A 20,404-nucleotide genomic window follows, 5' to 3' on the forward strand; every position below is an offset into this window, starting at 1 on the left:
ATATGTGCCAGTACATTAGCCTGTGGACAGATAGCACACAGGCTGTTGTTAGGACATACTTGGGTATATCCTAACAACAAGAGATATGGTCAGACAGCCCTGGGGTCCGTCAATAGACCCTGGGCTGTCTGCCCATATATGGTATGGCCCTCGATCGCGTCACAGGAATTCCCTGTGATGCGATCCAGGGGCATCCCCCCTTCTCACTTTCCCCTGAATGCTGCAGTCAGCTGTGATTGCAGCATTCACGGGAATAACGGCGGAGATGAGAGGTTCTCTGATCTCCGGCGTTATAGAGCGGGGCTGCGGCTGTGTAATACAGCCATTGCCCCGCTCCTGACAGGAAGTGCGCGCGCGGTCAGCATGAGGAGATGCGGCCGGCGCTGCACTAATGAGCGGCAGTTCAGGCACTGAAGACAACATGGGGGTGCTTTGTAGCGCGCCCGCCATGTTCTGTCTTCAATGCCGCAGATCATTAGTGCAGCGCCGGCCGCATCACATGATGCTGACCCCGCGCGCATATGTCAGGACTCAGGAGCGGGGCTGTGGCTGAATTACACAGCCGCAGCCCCGCTCTCATAGTCATGTGTACTATACTGAGCTGTGCGGCTGCAACGTGCATCCCTCCCATAGACAGGTAGGAGCCCTGTCTGCGAGCCAGATACGGCCATCAAAAGAGCCATATCTGGCTCGCGAGCCATAGGTTCCCGACCCCTGCTTTACACGGTCCATTAAAACATGTGCTATTTTCTTCTGATTTCACAGATCCCTCAATAGACTCAAGTCTATAGAGATCAGTGAAAACGGATCCCACACGGGTGAAACTCGGACGTGAAATACTAAAATTTTTAGGTAACATTAATTTTTAACAATCGTAACAGGGTGTTAGACACGGGTTTGCGTGAAATACGCAACTACATGCCTACTATTCAAATGAATTGGCGACGGAGAGAGCGGAGAGAGAGATCCGCATAGGAGACAGCCCCACCTAATAACATATGCTCTAATAAAGACAGGGGCTTCCTTTCCGAGTCAACCCTCTTGAAGTAGTTTCCAAATGTTAAATGGTTAAACCAGTACAGCTTCTTCCGAAAAATAGTTTAAGAGTTAAAAAATAATGTTCAAAGTTTGTGTCACACACATTTGACATTATATAAACCACCTACGCTACATTTTAAGCAAGTGGTTAAAACATCCCAGAAGATATAATTGCATTTCTGCCAATAGTGCACATTATGTTCATTAGGCGGAAACGGAGACAACAGGGAAAGTTTTGTTCCCGATTTCGCAGTCCTCTACACCAGATTAGCTACGACATGGACGGTCTGAACATAAATAGTTTGCATGTGTTTCTCATCATGTGAAAAGGATGTAAAGTCAAATCTCATGTTTGACTCTAAAGCGTTAATAATGGTCAATCACATGTATTTTATTATTGGGGACTTTTATATTCAATTGGTTTCGCAGTTGACTATTGCAAAAGTCATTTGGCAAAATGTGTGAATTGTGCTTCATCACATACAGAATAAAGAGACCGTAAAATGATCCTTCTCTGAATTTTAAGAACTACATCGTGGGATGATTTTTTTTATTTTATTTTTTACGATGGAACAGGAGATCTGAGCAGTCTTATTTAGCAACGAAAGGATAAAGTATAAATGGTCCATAGAACATGAACTCATCCGGTTACCAAGAAGCATGGGGACCGATGGCAGAAAGTATGAATGCAGGATCAGACTACACCTTTGTTTGCTGTGTGACACAAGTCTGCATAGGAGCGATATACACAAAACAATAGGATATTTTTAATTGAAACTATTTGCATTTGAGCAATTAAAAAAAACACTATCATTGCTCAAACATAAGAATTAACTATGCCTAAAAATGTAATTATTTAAACAAGACCTGTAAAATCACTAAAGTGTCTAGTCGTTAATACTCCAATAAAGTTGAAGGAACAAAAAAATATATATATATAAAATCAATTCTAGGTGTAGTAGATTCCAGGTTTCTGATAATAGGATTGGTTCATATGGACAATCGCAACATTTTATGCATTTATAAATTATAGCTTTTAGGTGTTTCCATTATACTTTGTGTTTAGGCTCCACTCCTGCAAAATACTGATCAAATCTGCAGTGAGTGTGGCCTTACAGTCCTTTCACGTGGCAGTATTTGTGAGCAAAAACTATGCGTAGAACCTACACAGGAATATAATGGAAAGCCTTGCACACCTTGAGTGTTTTGGCTTCCAAAATACTGCCATGTGAAAGTGGCCTTACAGAAATCTTGCAGAGACCACACGTAATGCTTTCCTCTCGAGCTCTTCCATTGTTGGTTGTCAGATGAAATGGCTTACAACCAGGCTGGACCTAATATTCCCCTTCTACTGTAGTCAGAGCCAGTTATCTCACAACCAGGAGTGTGAGGAGGCACGGGGAAAGGATCCAGCTCTTCGGACACACACACAGTAGTTTTCTTTATATTTTTCTCCGCTTTGGATTAGTTAGTAGACAGAATTACATGATAGGAAGAATTGCTGGAGAATTTAGAACAGTGTTCCTTTAATCAAAACCTTCAAAAGCAGCTACATTTTATTTTTATAGATATATTGGAGCACTTTTTTTGTATGCAAAGAATAAAACCTTTACAATCTTTTCAAGCTAGAAGCTGCTTTTCTCAGCCAGTGGATGGGTCAGCTTTCGTGTTTGCTTGTATCTAACCCTGTGCAAGCTGTAACATAAAAACGAACAGGATCTCTTCACTCACACTGTGCTCCTTTTCGGACTACAAGGTATCAGATCTATGATCTCTAACAGGTAAATTAAGCACTGCTTGAATTATGCTGCATCAGGAATGGTGGATGCAACACGAGTGACAAGAATGTCGGGAGGAGTGGGAGTCAGCAATCTTATAAGTGGAGGGATCACAACCAAGGATATCTGGAGAATATGCCTTCAATCTAAAGTAAGGCAAGCGTACGCTTCTTGTACTCCAGTTCCAATTGCAGCAAATCGATGTGGCATTTTACACATTAGGAACATTGCAGATGTTGCCTTCAATGTGAGAACTGTTGCCATAAATGCCACGGATACATAAGGTGCTTATTGTGGCTTGCCTGTAGCTGCCTGGTTATGGTGTTACATACTAATATTTTTCCTTTCAAGTTTTGGTGATCTGGCCCACAGCTAATGTACGGGGGTAACATTCCCAAGCCACGTCATGCTATAATTCACCTGCATAAACAGGAAAAGTTGACTTGACCGTCCTCTAGATGTTGCAGTATAAAGAATGGAGAGCATGCACTGGATACAGAAAGAATATAATCAGACAGGTTTGGAGACAACGTATTGTACATAACAGTGCAGAAGAAGTCATTTACAGAAATTAAAAGTTTCACTTAACATTCAGTCCACATTTCAGCACTAAAAAGACAGTTGACAAATATTCTTTTTGGTAGCAGCAGTCGTTCAGCTAAAAAATAAATAAAAAAAAAAAAACAGTGCAGCCTCACATAAGTGACCAAAAAGACTAGAAAAGTAAGGGGTTAATCTGCACGAGTAAAACGAAAACCGGAATTTCACTGGTTGCGTTGAACTTTTCTTTACATCAGTTTCCATAAGTGAGCCCTAATATCCAGCGGGGCAAATCAACAAAGAGGACAGGTTGACATGGGACTTCACCACTCCAGGTCTACTGGGTACTCGCCCGTAAGGCATGCCGTACAGTGGCTATGAGGAGAGGGGTGCGTGGCTGTGCAATTTAATCCATTCTGTTGGTCTTTGAAATGTTTAATGCCTTCACGTACTGCAGAAGTGAGTCCTTCCACGGAGAGGTACACCACGCTGTTTGCACCTAAAACATGAGACATTAAAATTAATCCTTGAGATAAAAAACAGACTAGTAAATTAACTTTACTCAGGTGGAAATTTATCACATCACCACATTGTAAGGGTCAAAGCACACGATGCGTATTTAGTGTGTGGCAAAACCGCAGCGTAATACACCCCTGGCATAGTCCATGAGATTCCAGGCTGCAGTGTTTTTCGGAACATAAATTGACCCGCGGTGCACATTTTTTGGACCTGCAGCATGTAAATTTATCTTGTGATTCAGCTTGTGAATTCCATCCCTGTAGCTCTACAGAAATACGCAGCATGAAAACACTTCGATTTACACAGCAAGATGTAGAAACTGCATCTTCAGGTGTGGGGTTTTTCCCGCGAATTTCTTGCAGTTTTGCTGCGTGTTTTACGCAGCAAGATACGCAACGTGTGCATGTGTCCCAAGGATGACAATCTTACCAATATGCCCTGCCAGGTCGTTGAACTCTGGGCGGTTGGCGATCAGTTCTTCTTTTGTAGGAATATTAATTCCCATATAACAGGGGTGTCTTATGGGTGGGGAAGCCACTCTAATGTGAACCTGAGGAAAGAGAATATTGCATGAGCCAAATAAGAACTGTGGACACTTCTCACTAGACGGAGCAGCAGAACATGGCTACTTTACATCGGAGGAGGTTTTTCCTTGCTTTTGTTTATTGTTCTTGCCTATCCGTTCAATTCTCCATCATAACAGTCTGGCAATTTGCTATCCATATAATCCTTCACAACCTCTAGATAGGCCCTGCATTGGTGGAGATCATTTCCCTCTAAACTATTGAAGCCTCTATAGCAGCCGGCTTATCTTACTCATTTGTACACCTCAATAATAAAGAGTGGTGCCAAATGGCATATGCCCATAAGCTGGCAAGCTGAATAGAAAAACCCACACCGGCTCAATCACTATAAATTTCACTAAAGAACCAAGAGCGCCATGTTGTCTCACACAATCACAGTAAGCACCAACCTCTTTGGCTCCAGAATCCTTCAGCAGTTTAATGATTGGAGAAATAGTATTTCCTCGTACAATGGAATCATCAACCAGCACTATTCTTTTGCCAACAAAGTTGTCGGACAGGACTCCAAACTTCTTCGCCACGCCAAGCTGACGTAGCCTCATGTTTGGCTGAATAAAGGTTCGACCGACATAACGATTTTTGCAGAGTACTTCTACATATTGAATACCACACTGTAAAGATTCCAGAAGAATATTAGCGACATACATCCCCATTGGCGGTCATAGAAGTTAATGATTTAAACAAGTCTCACCTTCTCTGCATAGCCCAGGGCTGCCGGTGTGGCAGATTCTGGAACTGTACTGACCAGGTCAGCTTCCACGGGCGCCTCAATAGCCAGCTGTTGTCCACACCTTCTTCTGACCGAATACACCATTTGCCCTTTTGGAAAAAGTAGCCCATTAATACCAAGTTGTTGAAATGCAAAGAGCAATACCCAACATTTCCATTGTTTGATGTACATGGTGACAGTCATTCAATTGTGTCAGTATAAGATCATGTAATACATAAGTGGAAAACTATTCCATTAGCACGTCTTATACCGGTGTTATAAACCAGCAGTTTTGGGCATTTCATGCCCTCAGTGGAGAGTAACAAGTCCTGATCAGATTGTCCTTTCCCTGGCAGGCCGCCACTTCTCCTGTGCAAACACAGACCAAAGACAGGACTTCTCAATTTGTGGCTTGGCGTCCAAAACGTCCTGCTCAAGATATCGGTTCTTCTGTTAGTCTTTCTTCCTCAAAAGAAGGATCAGATCTGGGCACAATCCATAAGGAAACATTACTTCTCTTCATTGTGCACAGACCCGATCCTCCTTTTAAACAGAAGAAAACCCCCAAAAAAACACACATATGGGTCTCTTGAATATGGGATAGGGGGCCCAATTACAGAATTTCCCAGAAAGCCACTTGTCTGGATACTTACACAAGGGAAGCCATGTACAGAAAGCAAATAAAATGAAGAATATCATCAGAATGTCCATTTCTCTAAGTGACGATCAAGGTCTATAAAATGACAGATTTAGGTGACGTTTTATTAATGTCTTTATTAGCTAGCACGTCTGTAATTAAATCTTCATTAGACTTTGAACCGGCTTAGGCCGTGTCCACATCACGTTTGTGGTGTATATTTAGCCTGTACGTCACGAATACTCCTGTGTAAACACTACACGTGTTCATAGAGCTTCATTAGCCCAATGTAGGATGTATGGCATCTATTTAACGTATACAACATGAGCTTTTCACAATGTATCGGTTAAATGGATGCCATAATAGTCTATGGGTGATGGACGCTGCCGTTGACCTGTCACAGCCTACATTTAACGTATATGTCGGGAGGCTTTTCCGGCATATACACGAATTGTTTGTCATAGAACGTGATAATGGGGCCCAAGGTCGTACTGAAGAGAAAAAGAAAATACCTTCAAATATGGAGTCTGGGCGAGCAAAGTAAACATACTCAAAGATACAGAAGGCAGACGGGTCTTTTTCTCGATATCTGGGTACAACATCCAGAGTCTGCACTCCATTACGAGAGATTTTCACTATTTCCCCAGGTAGGACTTCACGGTAGTATCTACAAACGAATAACGGAGGGTGAGAAAAATGTCAGGTTTCTAGTAACTTTCTTCGCTACTGCATTTTCCAATGCAATATTATAAAAAAAATAAAAAAAAGAAAGTATAATACATCTATCATGATCTCATTCTACACTTACATAAGACAGAATATATCTTGTATAACCACAAGTTACAAAACTGTTCCAACTGGAATAAATGAAAGGGCCCGGAGGCTAAAAAAAAAAAAAAAAAAACCAGGCACTCATTCAACGCTGCATTCTTCATCCACTGGTTACAATACGTACGCATCAATACTCACTCTGCACCAATGGACAGAAAGCTGCAGGATTCAGAGGACACCACCCAACCTTCTGTCTCCGATTGTTTCTTCTCTATAGAACAAAAAAACAGGGTGTGTTAAAAAAAACAAATAAAAAAAAAACAAAAAACAAAAAAACACATTTATATCAAAGAAAATATTAAGGCCGGATTCACACGAGCGCTCGGCCGCATTTCCCGGACCGAATACACTGCAGGGAGCTGGGCTGGTAGCATCATAGTTAAGTACGACGCTAGGGGTCCCTGCCTCTCCGCAGGACTACTGTACTGAAAACAGGATTACAGTACAGGACAGTTGTCCGGCAGCGAGGCAGGGACACTTAGCCTCATAGATAATTATTATGCTAGGAGCCCGGCTCCCTGCACTGTGTTCGGTCCAGGAAATGCGGCCAACATACGGACCGTATATCACGGACCGAACACGCTCGTGTGAATCCGGCCTAACAATGCAGAAGTCGTGTAAACATCTGTCCTATAGGCATAACTAAGCTGGAGTGGCTGGATGACAATCCTTATAGCGACCTGTAATGGTGGTCACACAGGTTACCCAAAAACAGCCAAGGAGTGGCAAAAAAAAACAAAACACCAGAAACTTTGAGCTTGACCAACGAGGACAACTCAACTCTCCTAAATATTACGTGAAAAGTCTTTCAAACTCCAGTTATGTAAAAGAATGAAAGATTGCAATATATTTTGAAGCCATTATCATGTATGTAGGCGATGAGGAGAGGTCAGGAAGATATTTTCATGGTCAGTGTTGTACAAACATTAGTTAAGCCATGCACTTTGTGGTAGAAGTGCCTTGTTTTAGGGATTAATTATCTAATCTTTCCCCAGCTGACACAGACTTGTGAAAACACTGTGGGAAAAACCTTGGCCCTCATCATAAATAGCATAAAATACATGTGGGAAGATGGTGAATGTCATAATGAAGCAAGTTAAGGGACTATTGCTATTAGAGATGCTGCTTGTCCTGTAGGTCTGCTCTAGTCCGCAGGACAAAACATTTTACAAGATTACTATTACATTGCACATCCCTATAATAAAAATATCAACCACGTTTTAGGACACTGAAGACATTTTTTTTTTTTCTGTGTGTTGCTGCATTTAAAGAGGCTCTGTCACCACATTATAAGTGCTCTATCTCCTACATGATGTGATCGGCGCTGTAATGTAGATAACAGTGGTTTTTATTTTGAAAAACGATCATTTTTGAGCAATTTTAGATTTAGTTTCTCAATAGACAACTGGGCGTGTTTTTACTTTTGACCAAGTGGGCGTTGTAAAGAAGTGTATGAGGCTGACCAATCAGTGACCTTCACTTCTCATTGTTCCAGCCCAGCATGATCCACAGCACAGTGTGATTGTGCAGTGAAAGAAGCTGGGCTGGAACAATGAGAAGTGCAGGTCACTGATTGGTCACTGATTGTTCAGCCTCATACACTTCTTTACAACACCCACTTGGTCAAAAGTAAAAACACGCCCAGTTGTCTATTGAGAAACTAAATCTAAAATTGCTCATAACTTGCTAAAAAATGATCGTTTTTCAAAATAAAAACCACTTGTTATCTACATTCCAGCGCCGATCAGATTATGTAGGAGATAGGGCATTTATAATCTGGTGACAGAGCCGCTTTAAAGAGCCATTATATTTTGATATTCCTATTGATGGAGCTGTATGAGGGCTTGTTTATGGGCGACAAGTTGTAGGCTTTATTGGTACCATTTTGGAGTAAATACTATAGGACTTCTTACTCCTGTTTTTGCGAGGAGGAATTGAAAAAAAAATAAAAATCAAATAAGTTTCCTTTTTATAGCATTTACCGTGCTGGATTTTCTTATTTTTTTTTTTTTTTACAGGGACAGCCTCCTGATACACACTGCAGAGACTGTATACACTGCAGATCAGGAAGGCAGAGACATCTAAACATCTCTACAGTTTGCAGCAGCACAAAAGTCGTGCAGCTGCATGAGAAGAGCCGGATGGCAGAGTTGTTGGACAGGTTTGCATATATATATATATATATATATATATATATATATATATATATATATATATATATATATATAAGATTCTATGGTTCGGGTCTTACTGCCGTAAAATGGACACTAAAATGTGGCAGAAACCAGCCTTAATCTGTGCAGACACCATACTAGAACCCGGTGTTTGGTGCAGACACAAGAGTCACGGGCTCTAGTGTAGCGCACGCACAGAATAAAGCAGAGCAGAATGAGGCGGTGGTCATGTGATAGAACACACACACACACACACACACGTGACTGATTTGCCATTATTCATTGGATCCGCTTCATTTTGCGCAGGCGCTTTCCTGTGACATTTGGATGACGAGGGGGTAGCGAATTGGAGACAAAGAAAGCAAAGTGACTTTAGTAACATAAATATCTGACCATTTAGCCTCCATGAACATTAGAAGCGTGACTCATTGAAACAGAACACCAAATTATAATCTATCCATTACTTATCAATACAAAGTACCTCTTTCTTCACTTGTCACAGGAACAAGCCGCCCAATGCAGAGAGGACGATTGCCGTAAGGATCACGTACAGCATAAATATCGGCATTGTGCATGATGAGAAGGGAGTACGAGGTAGGCGTCTCATTCATTAAGTTTTTTATTCTGCAGAAGGAATATAAATAGTTACAGAAGACGTTCACAGTTACATAAGCACAGGTCACAAGGTTTGTAACTTCTTCAGTAATTGGTTACCGGTATTGGGATAGGCTGTGTTGGCTCTTTGTTGCCAGAATGCCAATCACCAATGAAAGTTCTACTACCCAGTGTCGGGCAGAGTCTACACTACAAACTCTTATGTAGAACAACTCAACGGTCCTAGTTTATTATAGACTCAGCCAAGCCGTTAAAGTGGTTGACTTTCCCAAAAACAAACACAAAACCACACACTGGGATTGTGAGTGCAGCTCTGGAGTATCATACGGGCAGTAATTTAGGACCAGTATACGATAAATAATGAACTGTATTCACAAAGCGCATATATATATAAAAAAAAAAAAGAGTGGACGAACCCTTTAAGTGAGCAACAGATCCACAACAGAGGTGTCACCCTTACTTTCTTAAATTGCCTTAAGTTACACAATGTCAGGATACCAATTAAAGAGGCTCTGTCACCACATTATAAGTGCCATATCTTCTACATAATCGGATCAGCACTGTAATGTAGATTAGAGCAGTGTTTTTTTATTGAGAAAAACAAACATTTTTGACTGAGTTATGAACTATATTAGCTTTATGCTAATTACTTAATGGACAACTGGGCGTGTTTTACTTTTTGACCAAGTGGGCGTTGTGGAGAGAAGTGTATGACTGACCAATCAGCGTCATACACTTCTCTCCATTCATTTACACAGCACATAGTAATCTTGCTAGATCATTATGTGCAGTCACTTAAACACATACGTTACTGAAGTGTCCTGACAGTGAATAAACATTCCTTCCAGCCAGGACGTGATGTCTATTCAGAATCCTGACACTTCACTAATGTTTGTGTAAGATTTGCAGCACAGCAAGCGTAATCTCGTTTTAAATGACAGTTTACAGCGTAATCTCGCGAGATTACGCTTGCCTTGCTGTAAATCTCACACAAACATTACCGAAGTGTCATGATTCTGAATAGACATCACATCCTGGCTGGTAGTGATGTCTATTCACGGTCACGATACTTCAGTAACGTTAGTGTGTGTCTATGTGGCTGCACATAGTGATCTAGTAAGATCACTATGTGCAGAGTAAATGAATGGAGAGAAGTGTATGACGCTGATTGGTCAGTCATACACTTCTCTCCACAACGCCCACTTGGTCAAAAAGTAAAGCACGCCCAGTTGTCCATTAAGTAATTAGCATAAAGCTAATATAGGTCATAACTCAGTCAAAATAACTAAAATTCACTAAAAACATTTAAACCAACTCTAATAGGGTTTTCTCCACAAACTAGACATTTCATTCCAACCTCTGCCCATTGTAGAGACAAAGTAAAGTTTGAAATGATGGCAGCAGATATGAGAACTATATCTAGGACACAATGAAGGATCACTTAAGAAAAACAAGTAAAGTGTAGTCTGTAAATGAGAATGATTAACAAGAGGCTTTCAATATGAAATGGACGATGGCCTTGGTCATTAAAAAAAAAAAAAAAGGTTTTTTTTTTCCAGTCTCCAAGAAACAGTGCCACTCTAGTCCATGGGCTGTGTGTGATATTGCAGTCTTATTCAACTGACTGACTGAGCTGCCAATATTAGACAACCCACGAACAAACGTGGTGCCGTTTCTTGATGAAACTTGCCAGGATTTTATTTAGAATTTCATCAAACCCCTTTTAGTCGCAAAGTTACTAATAGAAGTAGACAATGGGATACGGTTAATTTCTACACAACTATGTCTCCTCCGCAAAGCAATGTAATATAATGGAAAGAATAACTGTTGGTAGACAAAGTGTACGTGTAGGTTCAGAAAGTGAAAAGCAATGTAATACTTCTTTACCGTGCCACCCAATCGGCGGAGTGATCTTCTTCCATAGGCGGTGTGAAAGCCAGGAGCTGTGTGATCAGTTCACTGTCAGAACTCGTGGACAGACCAATACCGTGACGCAGCAACTGTGGAGACGCGCAAAATCATATCAAGCTACACACATGCCTTATCCTGCTACAACGTACATTTCCTTCACTGCCGGAGAAACAATAAAAACACCCAATTGTGAAATAGGATTCCTAATTATTACTACATGGCCTGGAACACAAGTGAACAAGCTGGAAACAATGAAAGTAAATAAAGCTAGGCCAACAAGTCCTCCAGAACTTCACAGTATATAACAAACGTCTATCATTGGTTTTAGAAGTCAACGTTACATTATTTGTGGCTGCAGAAGGACCAAGATCTTTGCCAACGCACCAGGTTTATTGCAGATGTCACATAAAGAGTCTCATAACCTAGCGAGTTTCAGGTTATGTTGGGAGGTTTCCATGCATTTTTTACTGGTGTTCTCTCTATTGAGTTTCATACGGAATAACGGTGGTGGCATATGGAAGAGCAGGAAAAAGCCTTAAAGGGATAGTCCAATCTCAGACATATGGCATAAACCCCCCCCCCCCATTAAAAGTAATGGAGAGAGCCGCGCGCATGTGTGGCCCTCTCCACATAGGCCCTTGACAGTAAACAGAGGTCGTCTTTCCAGGCGAGGGTCAAGTGACTCCCGTCTTCGATATAGGTGCAAGTCCCACATGTATCAAACATTTATGGCATGTCCTGTGCATATGCCATCAATGTCAGAAATGGGACTACCCCTTTAATATATCGCACTCTGGTTTACCAAATTTCTAGTAACATTTGTTTTTTCCTATTGCTCCAATGCATCGATATGAACAACAGTTGTGCCTAAAGCTCCTATGCAGAACGGCCTGTCTACGTGCTTACAGACAAAAGGGGGGGTTGGAGTCTAATTCTGTCATGTGTCCCTCCTTCATGCTAACTTACAACCAGTAGAAAAGGGGTCAGATGGAAGGGAGTAAAGCCGGTCATACAAGGGAACTTGAGTCAATTTAGACCATTTTCTGCCGACCATTCAAATGCGCTATTGTTTCCGCAAAAAACACTGAAGTATTATGGAAACCATTGGCAACTGAAGCATTACCATTGAAATCAACGGTAACGCAAACGGACACTATGGTTTCCGTTTGCCTTTCCGTCGTAAGAACCCATGAACGGAAGGGTGACGCTGATGTGAACAGGCCCTAAAGGGGAATATTCCTATTGGATACATTGTAACATCTGGCCACTGTCCTAGAAAGAAAAGCTCCAAGAAGCTTTTAAAGTACTCGAATCAGGACACATTACTAATGAAATGAAGTACAACAACCCTCATCAGAAGGGCAGCCGTACAGGAAGACATTATGTACAGAACAGATGTAACAAGGATACGGCAGACACGCTCAAGTATTAAACTCATATGCAAGTCACATTTTGTGCCTTGTGGATCTCATAAGTCTTAAGGATGTTCCCAAAGTCAATGAAACATAGTAAACAAGGGAATCCTTTGTATATGGGGGTGGGGGAGAAAATACACAGAACGGCAAGGAGTCTACTTATTCGCATTTTGCGATGGCCATCCTTGCCGTTTTCCAGTGTCAAGAGTTGCACTGAAAGCAGCTCCGCCTGAGGAATACAGAAGACTCACACCTATGAGTAAGCTGTATTCTTTCACCGATCCTAGTAGCCAAACCGCACAAAAACATTTTGTAGTGCTGTTTGGGCTAATGGGAAAGCAGAGCTGTAAGCAGTATGCCCTGGAATCAGCAGCGAAAAGCTGCGATGTCTGAACACCCCACTTACATTTATGGCATCTGGCAATATACAGCAGCAACCAAAACATAGCAAACATGTCGCAGGTCAAGGAAGAAATATAACTTCCACAAGGAAATCACTCAGCTTTTCCAGGCTACTGAACGTTAGACCTACGTACACACTTATTGGGTAGATTTGCCATTTCTGAGTCGGAGGGACCGAGATCCATAAAAAAAATAAAAATCTTTACCTTTTTCTTGAGTCGAGCTGCATTTACAAGCTCCCCGTTATGAGCTACTGCAATCTTTCCATGTAGCGTTTCAACCACAAATGGCTGGCAGTTTTCTAGCGCTGAATTTCCAGATGTAGAATATCTTGTGTGGCCAATGCCCAAGTTACTCATGTTCAACTTCTTCAGACTCTCTTCACTGAACACATGATTGACCAGTCCCATCCCCTGAAGGAGACAAAACCAAGAGTCACAGACAGTCATAACTCAAGCCGTTTTAGCCATCGAACAGCATTCCCCAAATGTTTAAAGTCCGTTTTATGTTCAGGCCATTTCAGTTTTAGGCCTCATTTACACGAGCGTAATATACGCGCGTGCGACACGCGTGCTTTTCACGCGTGTCGTACGCACCTATATTACTCTATGGGGGCATGCAGACAGTCCGTGAGTTTTGCTCAGCGCGAGTGCGCTGAAAAAAAAAAACCGCACGACATGTTATATAAATCTGCGTTTTTCGCGCATCACGCACCCATTGAAGTCAATGGGTGCGTGAAAACCACGAAGGTCGCACGGAAGCACTTCCGTGCGAACTGCGTGATTCGCACAAGAGCTGTCAAACTGAATGTAAACAGAAAAGCACCACGTGCTTTTCTGTTTACAAACATCCGAACGGAGTGTCTTACAGATGACCGAACCGAACTTTACCGGGTTCGGCCGAACTCGTTTTGACCGAACCCGGCAGGAGACAGTCACTGTGCAGGGTGCTGAAAGAGTTAAAGAGGCTCTGTCACCAGATTTTGCAACCCCTATCTGCTATTGCAGCAGATAGGCGCTGCAATGTAGATTACAGTAACGTTTTTATTTTTAAAAAACGAGCATTTTTGGCCAAGTTATGACCATTTTTGTATTTATGCAAATGAGGCTTGCAAAAGTACAACTGGGCGTGTTGAAAAGTAAAAGTACAACTGGGCGTGTATTATGTGTGTTACATCGGGGCGTGTTTACTACTTTTACTCGCTTGGCGTTCTGACGAGAAGTATCATCCACTTCTCTTCAGAACGCCCAGCTTCTGGCAGTGCAGACACAGCCGTGTTCTCCAGAGATCACGCTGTGTCGTCACTCACAGGTCCTGCATCGTGTCAGACGAGCGAGGACACATCGGCACCAGAGGCTACAGATGATTCTACAGCAGCATCGGCGTTTGCAGGTAAGTCGATGTAGCTACTTACCTACAAATGCTGATGCTGCTGCAGAATCATCTGTAGCCTCTGGTGCCGACACGATGCAGGACCTGTGAGTGACGTCACAGATCTGCACTGCCAGAAGCTGGGCGTTCTGAAGAGAAGTGGATGATACTTCATCAGAACGCCCAGCTAGTAAAAGTAGTAAACACGCCCCGATGTACGCACATAATACACGCCCAGTTGTACTTTTACTTTTCAACACGCCCAGTTGTACTTTAGCAAGCCTCATTTGCATAAATACGAAAATGGTCATAACTTGGCCAAAAAAGCTCGTTTTTTAAAAATAAAAACGTTACTGTAATCTACATTGCAGCGCCTATCTGCTGCAATAGCAGATAGGGGTTGCAAAATCTGGTGACAGCCTCTTTAAACTGGTTCAGCACCCTGGACAGTGACTTCCGATTCCAATATACGTGAACGTGTAAAAAAAAAAAAAAAAAAAAAAAGTTCTGACTTACCGATAACTCCCGGCTTCTTCCTCCAGTCTGACCTCCCGGGATGACAATTCAGTCCAAGTGACAGCTCCAGCCAATCACAAGCCAAGCACAGGCTGCAGCGGTCACATGGACTGCCGCGTCATCCAGAGAGGTGGGGCCAGATGTCAAGAGAGGCGCGTCACCAAGGCAACGGCCGGGAAGTTCTCGGTAAGTACGAACCTCTTTTTTTTTAAAACAGGTTACTCGATATGGTGATCGGAATTCACTGTCGAGGGTGCTGAAAGAGTTACTGCCGATCAGTTAACTCTTTCAGCACCATGGAAAGTGACTGACGTCGGCTAGCCTCATCTCTATGATGGCGGCTGCGCGAAAATCACGCAGCCGCGCATCATAGACGGATGACACACGCAGCTGTCAAGTGCCTTTTGCACACGCAAAACGCTGCGTTTTTTACGCGCGCAAAACGCACACGCTCGTGTAAATGAGGCCTTATAGACATACAATATATTTAAGAGGAATTCCATGACTAGATGGTTTCTTGTTCATGAACTATTGAAATAATAATTCTACAAAAGGTCGGAGGGATGCGAATTCCCTTGCATAGAACTCCAGGGACTGCCAACAAAAGCTTTAACAGAGCCCAGTATTGTGTGAATGAAGTTCACAAGTTGTCCTAATGCTCCCAAACACATTGTGACAGGCCTTAGAGCAGTCCAACTGCAGAATACAGGCTGCTGTAAATGACACCTCTATACTGCAAACGGTCACTCCGAGGTCATTATGCTTCTACTTGTAAGGGGACTGATCTGAGAAATGCATTAGGGAACGGATTTATAAATCAGTGCCATTAAAAATTATTGTTAGCGATTTTTAGTTTTTTTAACACCTTGAAGACCAGGCTATTTTTTATTTTAAAAAAATGGTTTGCCACCATTATTCTAAACGCATGAAAAGTCTTGCCAAACATGCAAAATACGTTCTTATAATAAGCCTAATAACTTGTTCACCTATTTTTCCATATTGAAATCCCAGCGTGCCTCACTCCCTCCCCCTTCCAAAACGACAACATTAGCGTGAAAAAAAAACCAAAACTACATATCCATCAAGTCCAACCTATCATCCTACCATGTTGGCATGTTTTAATGTACTTTAACACACAATAATCTTACCTTGTGTACTTTATACGTTGGCACAGCACCTCCATCACTGGTCACAATGCCAGCACTTTCTTGTCCCCTGTTGAGAAATAAAATGTAGAGAAGGCCGGGCTCACAAGTCATTTATTTCTGGTAATATAGCACAAATACATTCTGCAGAATGGGGCTCACAATTGAATTGTCCTATCGTAGACACATACACAATAGGAAGCCAGTCACCCCATCAGTATGTATTTAGAGAGTGGGAGGAAACACACAAACATGGGGAGAACATACACACTCCATACAGATGTTGCCCTTTGTCAGCATCAAATACGGGACCCCAGTGCAAGGGGCACACCGCATTGTGGTAGCAGGCGGCACAGTGTGATTGAGACTCATAAGCAAGATCTTCCTACACAAACGTCCCGGGAAGTATCCAAATGTTAGTAATGTCCAGAATCTCTTGGTCCTGTCATTATCTTGAGAAAGGATCTCCCCCAAGCACTAGCATCATTAAGACATCTTACCACAAATAACCAGCGTCGGTGACCTAAGCCAGGATGAACCGCGTTTTAATTTTGTATAAGATTAACGTCTAGCGCACTTTTTTCAGCTCAGGAACCCCATCTGTTAGCCAGGGAGCTGCTGCAAAGAGAAGGAGGATTAAGGCCGGGTTCCCAGGTAAAGGCTGCGGAAATCCTACAGCATTTACGGTAGCAGCAGAGTGGATGAGATTTCGAAAAACTCATGCCCACGCTGCGGAAAAACCCTGCAGTATGAACGTTAATAAATTGACACGCGGTGCAAAATTTAATTCTGCAGCAATTTATGCTGCATTTTTGTTGATTTTCCATTGCAGGATTTCCCCATTGATTTCAATGGGGATGCAAATCCCACAAAAAAGACAAGAAAAAAAAAAAAAAAAAACAGGTTCCCGCAACAGGCCGCGGCTGCAAAGTACAGAAGTAGAGCAGCGTGAGGATGTGGATGCATATAAGTCCGACGCTGCCTGGCATCAGTACCTTGTGTGAGCCATGGCCTGTTGTATAAGCCTGAGGGCAGAAGTGGTGAAGTGCGTGTTATTAAACTTTATAGAGATTGGGTTCGGTCGCACTTGATGCGACCGCGATTGTTAAGCCAAAATTGTGCCACACAACCACCAGGATACAAAAGAAAGTGGCGAAGTTGCCCAGGGCAACCAATCAGGTCGCTGCCTTCATTTTCCAAAGAGCCTCAGAAAAATGAGTAATGGGAAGCACATGGTTGCCATGGACACCACTTTTGATACATCTTGTTTCTGAAATCCCAACCATTTTCAAGATCTTCTTTAGCTGTGAACAAGGAGTGCTCGGTTCTTTCTGTAACATCAATAAAGCCCAGCGCACGGCCTCCTCTACGTTAAATTCTAGGTGGTCCGCAGTGAATGGGGTCACAGTACACCTTTTATCCTGATCGCCGCGGGTCCAATAGAATATGCCATAAATGGCAATAAAGAGGCATTTCAATTTCATAAATTATCGCACAGGATAGGTGATATTTTCTGATCACTGGGACCCCCACTATTTGTGAAAACAAAGATCCCGAACCCCAAAATCCTCCTCAATGCTCGACTGCAGTGAGGAGGACATTGAATAGAGTGGCAGTCGAGCATGTATCTGCAGCTCCATTCAATGCGTATGGGAATGACTATTTCCGTCATTCTAAGACAGTAAATGGAGCAACGGGCACATGCCCGACTGCCACGCCATTAAAGTTCCTCCTCACTGCAGGGGGTGCCATGAGGAGGATCTGGGGGTTTGGGACCCTCGTTCTCACAATCAGTGGGAACTCCAGCAATCAGAAAATGATTAGCTATTCTGTGGATAGGTCATAATTTATGTTTTTTTTTTTTCATACTGACCACGTTCCCTATACTTTTCCATCCAGGCCAGTCTCCTGGGTTGAAGTTTCATCCAATGTGACTGCTGCAGCGATCACATGGGATGAAACGTCATCCCAGGAGGCCAGGCTGCACAGACAGAGTTATGTGTTCCCATGACTACGAAGACCGAGGTAAGTATAGTTTTTTTTTTAACCACCGTTTTTCGAAATGGACATTTGGTCCAAAAACTGGTTTATCGGCCGAAATTCCCTGCAGGCTCGAGGGCGGACATGCTGTATACTTTACGCAGAGTATCCACCCTGTGTGAACATACCCTAGCAGTTTTAACGAAATTTAGCAAACCAGTGTATAAAGTGATAAAAGGCCAGACCATACATAAAGAAGCCCAACCTGGAAAGGTCCTGTCCTCCCTGACCTCAAACACCATTCCTCTAGTTAGGAGTCTCAGGAGTTATGAGTAGTGGAGACCTCTGACCGAGCACTTTCTAATCCTGGAGGCCATGCGATATACATGGACAGCCACACTAGATTTCTCACAGGAGGCGGGCATCAACATACTGGAAGGAGGCCCATTGTAACCCAATGCCCTGTAAACAGGAACCACTAATCCATCTACCACCCACAGCAGGTGTAACACCAGAGGAGGAGAAACAACCAAACAGACAGGACTATGGGCCAGATCCATGGTGTACAGGACTTCAGTCACCAAGCAACCAGTTATACATAGTGAGGACCGTCTCACCTAGGGGGGGGTTACTGGTTCTGCTACATTGTTGATACAATACTAAAGCCAAATAAACAGTGAACTGGACACTAATAATCAGGAAGGACAACTAAAAGGTCAAACAACAAAGAAGAAACTGCAGATGACTTTTCCATCCAGAACCGGTGTGCACCCTACAGGTGGAAGACTTTTACTTTTTGGCAATGTGTGAGGCATGGGGCACAGGACATGGCTGCCAGAAGGGAAAAGTAGTTTGAAAAAGTTATTCTTTACCCCTCCCCCTAAAAGTCATGTGACAAGATGCCAGAACCTCAGAAATTAACATGGATGAAAATCAGACACTGATAATATGGAGCAAGCGCTGGCATCTCCAATATCGCCCAAAATAACATCTCAAATGAGTCTACGGCCAACTTTACAATCCAGAACCCAAACTACAAAATGTAACAAGAAGCCATTCTGTATGAAGGTTCCCATGTTACTGCAGAAAGGGGATCCATCCCAGCAGAAGACCCTGCTGCACCCCCAGCAGAACATTTCTGAACCCCCCCAAAACCCTTTCCAGATTACTGTAGATCGAAAACTTTTAGCAAGTATCGATCAGATTGCAGGGAGATCATACGATCATGTACCCATCAGATCAACATGTGCCCTACCGCCCATGCCCACCCGATCACCCTCATAATTACCTATGCTGTAAGCCCACCAGTCCCAGTGTGATGACATGAGGCACATCCAGCTGGGTGGGCCAGGCACCAGCCGCGAGGCAGCCGAACACCCCGCACTCCTCCCGTATCCCCAGCTCCTCCAGCTCCATGGTGCACACACGTGGGTCTCCTCCTCCGCAGCAGCAAACACTTCCTGGGCAAGAGGATAACAAGGCCCGGCCTGCGGAATCTATATATAGCGGGGCGGCGATGAGAAGAACGAGGGAGGTAGAGACAGCGGGCGGCAACGGGGAAAAAGTTACCGGGAGACAAACGTACGATGCACGTTGGCCATGTGAGGAGGAGGAGGAGGGGCGTGGCTGACACAGGAGGGGCGGGGCTGTGGCACATGGGGCGGGGCTGTGAGGGGAGCGATGAAACAACATAGAATGAAATAAACGCGCACAGTGACAGGAGGAGCGCGGCTCTGGGGCTGCAGTCACCTAAATACAATGATGATATGACTATTGGGGGTTTCATCATGACTTCCAGGGTCCAGTTCTGCACACTTGCCAACCTTTGAAAAGAGACATTAGGGAGGTTATGAAATGGGATTTCCCCCCCTTTAATCCTCATGCCACGCCCATTTATATAGGACACGCCTCCAACACACGGCATTTCAATCCCAAATAGTGTTTATGACCCCCTTATCACAGCCTAAAACAAATACAGACCAGACCCCCTATACACATACAGACCCCTGAACTAATACTGACACCCCAAAACCAGACCACCTAAGCAAATACAGACCCCCTAACAGGGGCGTAACTAGGAAAGACTGGGCCCCATAGCAAACTTTTTGACTGGGGCCCCCCCCTCCGCTGGGTATCACACAACCCCCCCTTGTAGATAGTGCCACCCTATACATTCCACCACACGGCGCCCCCCTATAGATAGCATCATACACAGCCCCCGCTAGATAACGTCTTACAG

General features: G+C 43.3%; 1 protein-coding gene across 1 annotated transcript; it reads right to left on the bottom strand.

Annotated features, from left to right (window-relative positions):
• Window positions 1-2,536: 2,536 nt before the first annotated feature.
• PPAT (phosphoribosyl pyrophosphate amidotransferase) lies at window positions 2,537-19,804 on the bottom strand. Its single transcript, XM_075860005.1, has 11 exons — window positions 19,454-19,804; window positions 16,189-16,255; window positions 13,360-13,566; window positions 11,313-11,425; window positions 9,292-9,434; window positions 6,775-6,847; window positions 6,318-6,472; window positions 5,151-5,278; window positions 4,849-5,070; window positions 4,305-4,425; window positions 2,537-3,855 (listed from the first exon to the last, which is right to left on the bottom strand). Exons 1-11 carry the CDS (start codon window positions 19,579-19,581, stop codon window positions 3,680-3,682), a joined length of 1,533 nt encoding a protein of 510 aa, XP_075716120.1. The 5' UTR covers window positions 19,582-19,804; the 3' UTR covers window positions 2,537-3,679.
• Window positions 19,805-20,404: the final 600 nt, after the last annotated feature.

The sequence above is a fragment of the Rhinoderma darwinii genome, chromosome 1 (assembly GCF_050947455.1).
Source record: "Rhinoderma darwinii isolate aRhiDar2 chromosome 1, aRhiDar2.hap1, whole genome shotgun sequence".
Taxonomy (NCBI): Eukaryota; Metazoa; Chordata; class Amphibia; order Anura; family Rhinodermatidae; genus Rhinoderma; species Rhinoderma darwinii.